The following is a 12,043-nucleotide window of genomic DNA, read 5'->3' as shown; positions in this document are numbered from 1 at the left end:
ATGCAGATACACACTAAAAAACAGCGTTAATTGGAACTTCCGGTCTAGGTCCACTTTAAGCACTCGGCAAACCAAAATATTAGTCTCCTTAGATTGAACTTTCCTTTTTCTTTTAATTAAGGTTAAATTAGCTTATTTAAATTACTCATTTACTGATTTTGTTATTGCCATAAATTACCATAAAGTGTTCATTTGATGACTAAAATGATTTAGACATTAATCAATTTCATAATTAGCCTAATTATGTGGTTAAATGAACAGCTAATTTGAAGACTAAATAATAAAGAAGGACAGATTTGCACTCTAAATGATATGCATAATGTTAACCCTAACCCTAACCCGTTATACTGTATGACGCTCGCTCAACAAGTGCAGATGATGAGAAGCTGAGCGAGGATGGAAGGTTTGGGTGATTTTTAGGAATGAACAACAACAGGAAACGCAGCCCTAACCTTAAACCTTTTCTTTTCCTGCAACACTGGTGCAGAAGCACACTGACTTATATACCAACATTACATTATCCTAACAACACGGAGAAGCTTATACGACAAGGTAATGATGGGTAACATTGACACGTTTTTTTTACAGTGAGTTCCACTTTCATCCCTTCAAGTCCCTTTGAAGGGTCTCTGGAGGACTGTTTTCACAGTTGTGTCCTTGCTGCTACAGAGGTATAAGAGCCCATTACATATTAAATACTTTGCAAAAAAAAAAAAAAAAAAAAGCTTAACCCAACTGAAAATTGGTCATAAGTTAAGAGTCACTTCACCCTGTACGCACTGTATCAATACAGTGAAAGAAGAAAAGCTGGAAAAGTCTGAAGGAGAGCAAAAAAAAGCCCAAAAAGAGAAATTAACATGAATGAATTCATGAATTTCAAAACTGAACAAAAAGGTGTGCTGACAGCCAAGGTCACATTCATTCACTGGAATTAAAGCACTTTCAATAGGTTTTTATCAACACAATTGCTCTACAATTATTTTTCATGCAAACTCTACGTGGATAAAAAATGTCACATTCATTCATTATATCTATAAACTATATACAGTATAGAGCATGATATAATGTTACGATGAGATTTAAAGCAAACCTTTTTAAAGAAATCAGGTGATTAAACTTATTTTCAGTCTGAATGCTTTCAAGAAACACCCAGATCCCGGTTATCCAGTACGGAAGCGTATTGCATTCACTGGAAAAAAAAAAAAACTCCTGTTTTTCTCAGTAATTAATTTTGGGTTTGATTTTTTTAAAACATTTTTTTCTGTTTTTCTGACTATTTTTTTTTTTAGTTTAGAGAGCATTTGAAATAATAAACACATTCACTCCTTTATTGAGAGTTCGCTTTATAACAACATGGACGGCTTGTTTAGTTTAATCAAGTTTTACTTTGATCTGGGTTTAAGACACTGGGAGATAGTCCTGTCTTTAAGTCAGATAGATGGTATTATCATTAGTTTGTCGACTTTACGCAGGCACCTGAGGACTTTGCGGTTGTTCAGAAGGAAAGCTCATTCAGATCTGCTCGACATAGCAATTTTTCTCTAGGATCAGTTGGACAGATATGACATGCTCCATGGATACAAGATGATGCATTTGAAATGCATTCAGGCTGGCTACGTGGTGACTCAAGAGACAATCAGGAGACTGCTGAAAATATTGGATCCACACGGTGTGCAGCTGAGGCGCCGGGAATCGCCTTCGGCGGCGTATGTACCATAGCGAGAGTTCTCGATAATTCATTAAAAAAATGACTCAGAAAAACAGGAAAATAATTACTCAGAAAATCAGGAAAAAAATTGGACAGAAAAACAGGGAAAAAAATATTAGTCAGAAAAACTGAAAAATAAATATTAAAAAAAAATCAAACCGAAAATTAATTACTGAGAAAACAGGAGGTTTTTTTTGTTTTTTTCAAGTGAATGCAATACACTTCCGTAATCCAGTGCCAGATATAGCATATATCATCACGGTTGACTCTGCGCACAGTTCATATAATGACTTTGTTTTGTCCAATCTTAAAACAACTGCATGAAATAGAGAACAAATTGGGGGGTGTCACATTTCTCTATGGCGCGGAATCAAAGAAAATGGTGAAATTGCGGTGAAAAGCTGACCTTTGGAAAGAATAGGTCTTTGGTGAGGCTTTAAAAAAGGTTGCATGTTTTTGTCAGCAGCTCCAGGCGCACAGAGATGAAGTGACTTTAGCCCTGAGCCAGTGAGACATTTACACATTTACCCTCACCTCCCTATCCCACTGAGTGGAAAAGCTGTATCGGCCACAACAGCACAGCAGTGTGCTGTCTACACAGAGCCCGGGAATCAACAGGCTTCTGTCAGCCTTTGTCCATCTCTGTGTTTAAGAATATGCTTCAAAAAAAAGAGAGAAGTCACAACTCAGCACAGTGTGGAGTAGCAGAATATAACTGAAGTCACTGTCGGCACAGGAATGTGCACATTCAAGATTTTCAGCGTGCGATTATATCAGCAAGACGTGACTTAAAAAAAATAATAATCCTGTTAAATACAGACGTAAAATTCACCATCATGGATCATTGACCATCACTGTAAACATTTCTTACATGATAGAATTGCCTCGCTTGTGTTAAGTACAACGTTTTGGACAGTTTTGTCTAATTTCCTTGTTTTAAAGCTCACACAGAGTGGTCCTGTTGCACATATATGTAAGTTATGGAGGTCTACTTACATACATTAACTTGTTTTTATGGTCAAAAACCTCCTAGTTGCTGTAAACGAGCCGATAGAAATCCTTCTTTTCTGACGATGTGCTGAGCCGCGATATTTCAGACATAAATCTCACCCCCAGAAGACAGACTGTGTTGTGATTGGCCAGACAGCATAGAGCCTTCCCAACTGTCTTGTGATTGGCCAGTACCCGGAAGTGACATAGTCAGCACACCCACTCTCAGAAGCACAGCTCCCCCCTCTGGAACAGTGGATGCACTGCTCCTCATTATCAAAACATTGTTTTAACAATGTTTAAAAATAGCTTCTTCACGACTTCCCGCCGCAGTCCCTTTTATGACTTTGACCCGGAGTCAGACCCAGAGTCAGAAGACACTGTCGCTCGTGAAACACTAGGTCCGGTCTAGGTCGGCTTTAAGGAACATAACTGTCTGAAAGTGGCTGAGCAAAATTCCCTTACTCTAATGACAGATTATTTTTCTTACAGCAAGAAAATTTAAATCAATTTGAGATAATTGAGCTTATTTATAATGGACAGAGGTAAAGTTAGATGATTATTAACAGGCTGGAGTAAGACTGAAAAGACAGAGTGCCCAAGAAAATCTTTAGAAGGGAATTCTACTGCTCAGAAAAACCCAGTTGTTTAGCAGTTTGATAAGAGAAATGCCTCGTGCCCCCACCCGCCCCTGCACTGCTGCTGTATACACACAAACGCTCCCTCTATCGTGTCTTATAGTATTGCTTCACAAAGCCTTCACCAAAAGTTACGCACTGCAGTTTAACATTTGAGGGGTGGGGGGAAACAAAGAGAAGCGATGAATTTCAATTATATGATAATAAAAATGTTGTGCAAATCAACCATAACAACAAGAGTGGGAACCTTTCAACTAATGAGCTGACTTTAAAGATATGTTTTGCTTTAACTACAGACGATTTATCTCCATGCTTTTACCACAAAAGCTAAACAAAATTCAAGCTTATTGCGCTGCTACAAAGCGGAGACTCCCAGCGTGAACACTTGTTCATGCTAAACTCGAAAGGCTTGAATTTCTAAGCAGCACTGTCCATGAGCATCAGAGAGTTCATTTAATACAAAGGCAGATATTCAAATATTCATCTGGCTGCACACTCAGGGATATTAAGCACGTTTACTTGCACTGAGGCAAAGCAATTACTGAAGGCAACAGTTGAATTGTGCATGTTTTGTAAAGTGTATTTTAGTAATATTTACATTTGTAGAGGACACAGTTCATGGCTAATTGAAATATTAAAGGTCTGGTGAGTAAAAAAATGAAGTTGAAGTTCAATTTAGCAGACATTGACGATAAGATGGACAAAGTGAACATCTTGTGACTTTTGATGCTAACTGAGGGCTACGTAGATCCAACAACAACACACGGTGGACGGTGGTCACTTAGAAATGTCCTTAGTTTTGAAGGAAAATTAATATAACATTAAATGAATCAGAAATACACTCTATACATTGTTTTTAATGGAATATGTACATAGGTGTATAGAGGCCCATTTCCAGTGTTCTAATGGTACATTGAAGGCTATTGGATGATGAGAAAACCCTTGAAAACCCTTGTGCAATGATGTTAGCACAGCTGAAAACAGTTTTCCTGGTTCTTTGACGAAAGGGCAAAATGATTTTGAATAAAAATCATTATCATTTCTAATCTTGTCAGTGTCTTGACTATATTTTCTATTCATTTTGCGACTCTTTTTGAATAAAAATGTGACTTTTAATGGAAAACACAAACAAATTGTATAGGTGAGCCCAAACTTTTGATGTCAAAATAAGATAAATCCAAACACACATTTTAAACCGTGACTGTTTGACGAAATATGAAAGCCCGAAAAAAGGAACCAAAGAGGAGTGACTTACTTGCAGCCTGAATCCGGGCTTTACGGCTCACCACCAGCCCGAAGGAATTCTCGGCGATGCACTCGTAGTCGCCTTCGTCCGACGAGCCGTCGGCTTTGGTCTTCTGGAAGTGGCCGATCAGCAGCGAGCCGTTGATGAAGGTGGTGTGATGCCGGTCCTGAGTTAAGAGCGAGAGGCCGTTGTGTCGCCACTGCATGGTGATGGGGGGGATGCCGTTCACCTGACAGTGGAGCATGAGCGGCTGCTCCTGCACCGCCGTGACGTCGCTGGGCTCCAGCGTGAAGGAGAGCTCGGCCTCGCAGGTCACACCTGAAGATAGTCACACAAACAACACGATGAACGGATTCTGAACATAAACGTTGTTATTATAATGTTATTATTACATATGGTCTAATGCTAGTGTTTCAGGGGGTGAGGGATATTCAGCTGCAACATGGAACGTCACTGTAATTGACATTTCTGCGTGTGCCATTGGCAAATTATGACGGTGGTTCAAAACAGGTTCATTGGAGACATTTCAGAACACACGGAAAGTCCAGAACCAATCAACTCAAAGTGCTTATTTATTTCGTACACCCTGATATATCGGTTTATTGCGGCTGCGTTCGCTCATCAGCTAATTCCTTTTTACTATCCAGGGGCAAAAGAGAGAGAGAGAGAGAGAGAGAGTGTGTGTAAGGCAGTAATACTTTGTTTTATAGGAACCCTGGTGCCTAAACAAACAGAAGTGACTGCTGCTAATGTCACATCGCAGTAAGCAGCTCAACCGAGGCCTCGCAGCTCATGAATCAAAAGCCTCGGCGGAGCTCCCTCCGGGCTACAGTCAAAGAGAAATTCATTGGCTATAGATTGAATGTATCCTGAGTGTGTTCTCCTGCACAGACACACAGACACAGACACACACACACACACACACACACACACACACACGTCTTTACCACATTTCCTTGTTGGGACCGGGCATAATGCCCTCACAAGGAAAAATATCCTCACAAAAAAATGTGTTTTTCCAGGCGATGGTCCACACAAGCATAGAAAGACACACACACACACACACGCACACAGCCTTGTATTGCACATGCAGTGACACTTTTTCCACTGTGCCCTTTTTGTCCACCCATCAACAGAAAAGGATATTCTACTTCTCCGACTGCGTAATGCGTTATCCGACTGCGTAACCACGGAGACCCCTCGAGCCTTCATACTTCTCCGTCGTGGTGACGAATATGCGATGCAATTTCCCGCCCCGATCAGTAGGGGTCGCTACCCAAGTTTGTTGTGCTTTTTTTGGCTACAGTGTACAGCAATGGCATCCGAGAGAGAAAGACTGTTGTTGTTGAAACGGTGGCCGTTTCTCACTTTTCTGTGTCACGGAACGCAGTTTGAAGATAATTTGAGGCGAGAAATTTGCCATTTAGAGTCTAAACATGTGGTTTGTGTATTAAGATATGACGTATTTATAGTTTGGCAGCGACGTTGTCGGCGGTGATCAGCTCCGCCTCTGTGGACGCTCGGTGCGCACTGTGCGCCGGCACAGAGCATCGTTAGCTCGGCCTGTCCTGAGGACCAATCGCAGCCCTTGCCGTCTCCGTTGTCCCTTGACGGAGTGACGGACACTTAAAAAATATTTTGTGCAGCCGGAGACGATGCAGAGGCTCTACGACAGGCTCTCCGTAACCTACGCAGTAGAGCACTTTACGCAGTTTACTTTACGGAGTATAAAGTTCGGCAGATCAGCTGCATTTTTTTTCTGATGTAGTGATGAAAGTCACTGGATAATCTCGGGATTTTCTGTAGTTGTGGTTTCTGGGGGTAAACGAGGAGGAAAGAGGAAAGAACAATAAATAAAGGACGTAAACAGCCTGACCTGACTCTGTACTATAAAAGAGGAGCTTAGTGGGCTCTCTCTCGGTATCGTGTTTCAGCTGCTGATGGACTAAGCACTACCAGCCTCTGCCCCGGGCCCTGGAATCTGGTGGGAGGGGAGGGGGCAAAGCACAGGGGTCAAAGCAGAGAACCTTTGGCTACATCCCTCAAATTCCAACCAAAAAAAAAAAAAAAACCTTCCCCTTAAGGTGCAGAGCTGGAATTTACTGACGCGCTCCTGTGCACAAAGATCACACATGGGGCTGTAATGCAAAGAAACGTTTCCTCTTCCTCTCTTGTTGCTCTGTATCCTTGCTTTATGTGTGTGTGTGTGTGTGTGTGTGTGTGTGTGTGTGTGTGTGTGTGTGTGTGTGTGTGTGTGTGTGTGTGTGTGTGTGTGTGTGTGTGTGTGTGTGTGTGTGTCGTCGTAGTCGCCCCCCCTTCTTTTTTTCACTCAACGAGTGCAGTATAAGTAAAATGGCCATGGGAGTGGACCAAAGAGACATCGGTGCTACCACTTGTGAAAAACAAGGGGGTGGTGGTGGTGGTAGAAATATTTAACCCTTCATTGGCAGACAGTGGTCGTCGACCCACTGCTGTTCCAAAAATGATGCCGCACGGCCACATAAGCAGCAGCACCAGCGCCCGCCCACCGCAGATCACACGTGGAGAGAAAACACATCCACGGCCTCACAGTCGCTCACACTTCCGTTGATAGCTCATAGATGTAAAGGATGTAAAGCACATAAAAAGAAGTGTCGTTTGTGTAGATTCACTAAAAATAAATCGAGTCACTGCTATGAAGCCCTGCATTAAACAAAGGTAAAGTATTGGGAGATTTTGGGTTTGACATCGAAAGACAAACACAAGACAACAGATCAGTATCTCAGCTCTCACTTGGATAGAGAATAAATAATACTTCATATTTTGCTTCATATTACTTCATATTTTTCACCACATTGTTTGTTCCAGGTTGTTTTTGTATCCCTTCAGTTTTCTCTTTAGCAGGAAAAATGCAGCTCAATCAGTCTGAAAAACCTCCCACCTCTTTCCCCTGATGAACCAGCCTTTATTTATCTGACATTTCATTGTGAAGTTCGGGGTCACTTAGAAATGTCCTTCTCTTTTTTTTTATGAATATAACATTAAATGAACCATAAATACACTCTATACATTGTTTATGTGGTAAACAACTATTCTAGCTGCAAACGTCTGGTTTTTAATGGAATATGTACATAGGTGTATAGAGGCCCATTTCCAGTGTTCTGATGGTACATTGTGTTTGTTAATGGCGTTAGAAGACTATTGGATGATTAGAAAACCCTTGTGCAATGATGTTAGCACAGCTGAAAACAGTTTTGCTGGTTCTTTGACGAAAGGGCAAAAATATTATTTTGAACAAAAATCATTATTTCTAATCTTGACATTGTCTTGACTATATTTTCTATTCATTTTGCAACTCTTTTGATGAATAAAAGTGTGACTTTTAAAGGAAAACACAATCAAAATTGTATAGGTGACCCCAAACTTTTGAACGGTAGTGTATCTTTGTTTGATTTGAAACTTTCTTTTATCGTGATAATGTTGTTGCCCCTGCCCTACATACTGTACCTACTTTCCTTACGATTCCAGGTTATTATCTGTTTACCTGAAACACGCTTTTCCTGAGGAATAAAGGACATTAAGTGGCTGCTGCTGCTGCTGCTGCTGCTGCTGGGTAAATCAATTCCCAGCTCTCGGTGGGCAGAAGGCTGAAAACAAGAAAGGTCAAAGCAAATAAAAAAAATAATATTTTGAACGCAGCCCTGAATCATAACGCAGATAAGAGGACAAGGGATAGCTGATTGATTTTGAACTTGGTGTGTTTTAGTTTAAGGTCATCTGTGAATACTGAGCATCCGCGGGAGAGTGGCGAGAGAGCCGGAGCAGCTGTGCAGTCTACACACAGCGTGTCTTAAGAAACACATGTTCTTGAATCTGCGTGGATTTTCATGGTTAGATAAGCAGACAGACAGGAGGCACATGCATCCTCATGCCCCTTTTTTTTTCCTCCACACACACTCGCGTGTGTGGGATTAGCGAGCGAGACCAGAGACAAAGTGTTGCCAAGTGTGTGGCTCACGCTCGGGCTTACTATTGTCAGATAAGGTTAGCTTGCACAAAGGTTTACTACTGCTGCAACGAGGGAGAGAAAACACCTCTCCCCACACACACACACACACACACAGATGTAGCTGTAGTCGACACTGACAGAGCTAAGTGAGCTTAGGACAAACATGCACCACAGGCTCGTACACAGGAAGCCAAGTGAGGATAGTGGGTTAGTGACACAACTGCACTGCATCACATTATTGTCGCTCTGTGAAGCCAACACTGTCGCTTATATTTAGATGTAGAAGAGCTTAAAGGCTGCGATAACAACACAAAAGTCACTATTTTTAGAGTTTGGTCCATAAAATGTCAGAAAATGTTAAAAAAAAACGCTGATCAGTGTTTGTCAAACCTAGAAATGTCTTTGTTTTGTCCACAAACCAAAATGATTCAGTATTTAATGATTTCTTTGTTATGCGGAGCAAAGAAACGAAGAAAATATTCACATTTAAGAAGCTGAAACAATCAGAAATCTTGTTTTAATCACGAAAAAAGCTTATCGATTATCAAAATAGTTGACGATTAATTTAGTAATCGATTAATAATCGATTTATTGTTTCAGCTCTACTGTTTTTGTTGCTATTTTGGGGGTGGTGGTGGGTGGGGGGGGGTGGCAATGGTTAGCACTGTTGCCTCACAGCAAGAGGATTTCTGCGAGGGTCTTCGAGGTAATCATGCATGTCGCTGTTTTCCACATGAGCAGCAAGTTCCATGCACTTCATAGACATCTTTTAGCCTCTTCTCCCGCTGCTGTGCTGTCCCTCACACTATTCATCTGTTCTTCTTAAACAGCACTAATCTGAATCAGGAGGAAAACGAGCACAGTGTGGTAAAGATCTATCTATCTATCTATCTATCTATCTATCTATCTATCTATCTATCTATCTATCTATCTATCTATCTATCTATCTATCTATCTATCTATCAGATTAGTTATTTGAATACAATTACATATCCAGCCTGTCTATTTGTCTTTGTCTAATCTATCTATCTATGATGAAACTAAATCTTTTTTTCCCCCATGCTTCGACTTTAATCTCATATTTTTCCCTGAGCTCTAAAGACGTAAGTGAACTCATTTAATCCGCTCAAAGACTGACAAGTGAATATCTCATGATGACATCTTCAGTTGCATTTAACCTCAGAATGTAAGAGTCCAGATTTAGTGCAGGTGTTCGTCTTGAAGTTTTCCATCATCTCTCGTATTAAGCTGCTGCTTAATGTAAAAAAAGAAGAAGAAGAAGAAAAGTTGCCTCCTTTATCTTCACCAAATCTAATCTCTGAGGCAGACACGCACTTGAAAGAGCTCGGCGTCTTTGATGCGATGAGTAGATTGGAAACGCAGCCGTGTGTCTCTGAAGTTTTTTGTTCACAGTCGTGTGACTGAAAATGTTATGAACCACTGTGTACTGGCCTTGATGGTTCCAGTATAGGGGCCTCAGAGGGTCCCTTGTGCGCTATGCTTTGCAAATACTCAATACTCCCCCCCCCCCCCCCCCCCCCCCGCCTTTGAATTAAGGGGGCCTCACATGGCGAGAGAAACTGTCCATCAGCGCGAACAATGGCTGGAAAAAAGCAGGAGAGGGGACAGTCTTGACATTCAATCTGTACAAATATTCTCCCCAGCAGGCAATAACCATACAGTCCCACAGCCACTGTCATCTCAACCTGCCACAGGACGCTGTGCCATGAGGACTCAACTGTCAAGTCCTCAGATATGAAATCGCACTTCATCTACTGGGCGTGTTGCTTTTTTTTAAAAGTTAGGCAGGGTCATGCAGATTTCTTTATAGCACAGATATCCAACAAACTCACATTTTAAAGATAATTTAATCAACTTTTTGTGCTACAGGGACAGACACAACTTTCCTGCCACACGCCATCATACTGTACAATAACAGCTACAACTATGGTCACAACATACATTTACACTGTTTATGGAGCCTTATCTGCTCACTGCACCATATCTATCTAATAAAAAAAATGTGGTCACAAACCTCTAATTCTACATCCATGCTGTGCCTGGGACACCTGATTAAAAACAGGCAGCCACGCATGAGGAGAAACCACTTCAGATAAGAGACTCAACTGCCAAGGGCTTAGTCATGCACAACTCCCAACTCCCAACTCTACTTCTACTGCTTGCACTAAAAATGTGACTTGCTCAGTGCACCCGGGAGCAGCACCTCCACCAGACACCTCATCTTTCCTGATCGTTTTCCAATCAAAGGCTTATTATAAAAGCAGTAGTGTCGACCCAGGATGACACGAGGCTGCGGTGGCTGCAGCCTGGACATCACGCAGGGGGGGGGGGGGGGGAGAAAACATCCACCATCAAACAAACACGCAAACAATAACATGCATTGTTTTAGAGTTCTGCTGCAAGTGCACGCGCAAAACTTTCAAATAGCCTATTGATAAATGTCATGCATGTGGTTTTTTTGCAGGGTTTTATAATCCCGCACACAATGCACGAGCAGGTCCAAGAGGACCGGACACGCTCCCGGTCTATAGTAGAACAGCAACATGCACCACGCTCACACTGACAAGACAAAAGCTCGCGCGCATCCTGCAGCAACACCCTGCACAATTTCTTTTTTTTTTTTTTTTTTAAAGACACTTACCCATGAAAGAATTGAGCAATATTCCCAAAAAGCAAAAAAGAACAAGGCGACGGCGCCTTGTGGATGCCATTGAAAACACTTGAAATATTCCAGCACGTGCAGAAAAAACAAAGTGGAGGTGAATGGACCAAGTAGGAGAAAAAATTGAAAAAAAAGAAAAAGAGAGCGACGCACACACTGAGAGAGATAATCCAGCTTCTGCTACTACATGTTCCGACCTACAGTGTTACACTTTTGGTGGCTCACTGCGGCTCGAACACGCTCTCGCCATTTTAACCATCTATCAGGAATCTGTCAGCATCCAGCTCTTTCTCTGTCGCCCTCCTCCTCCTCACACACACACACACACACACACACACACACTGCTGCTGGATCCTCAGGACTCTCCCTCTCTCTCTCTGACACAAACACACACTCGAACAAAAGAAACCTTACTATAATAATTATGTTAGTATACACGCTATAAACACTAATAAGAGATGATAAATAATTCATAAAAGCAATAACATGTGGAGAAATGACCGTCATTAATGAACTACTGTGTAATAATAATAATAATACACAGCAAAAAAAAAAAAACATAATTTCTCACATTCAGAATAAATGAATGATCAACCTGTGCAGTTGTTTTCCCCCCTGAAACTCGCCCTTTAAACTAATATCGCTCCTGTCACGTGACAATATGTGTAAACAAAAACACACAACAGTCACTCACCGTAAATAAAAATAGTGACTATAGTGACAGGTGTTTATGAGTTAAATAAAAACAACAACAACAACAAACGGATGTAATGACATTTTGAACATTGTT

General features: G+C 41.3%; 1 protein-coding gene across 1 annotated transcript in view; it reads right to left on the bottom strand.

The window, feature by feature from the left end:
* igdcc3 (immunoglobulin superfamily, DCC subclass, member 3) overlaps positions 1 to 11,321 on the bottom strand; it is a gene marked incomplete at its 3' end in the record, with an annotated part of 83,722 nt that extends 72,401 nt beyond the window's left edge. Inside the window, exons 1-2 of the mRNA XM_083890655.1 lie at positions 11,233 to 11,321; positions 4,592 to 4,900 (exon numbers count right to left, since the gene is read on the bottom strand). Of these exons, the coding sequence (XP_083746781.1) occupies positions 4,592 to 4,900; positions 11,233 to 11,302 (379 nt within the window). The 5' untranslated portion in view covers positions 11,303 to 11,321. The remainder of the gene's footprint in view (positions 1 to 4,591; positions 4,901 to 11,232) is intronic.
* Positions 11,322 to 12,043: the final 722 nt, after the last annotated feature.

The sequence above is a fragment of the Microchirus variegatus genome (assembly GCF_963457635.1).
Source record: "Microchirus variegatus genome assembly, chromosome: 6".
Taxonomy (NCBI): Eukaryota; Metazoa; Chordata; class Actinopteri; order Pleuronectiformes; family Soleidae; genus Microchirus; species Microchirus variegatus.
This window is presented reverse-complemented; position numbering and strand designations above follow the sequence as displayed.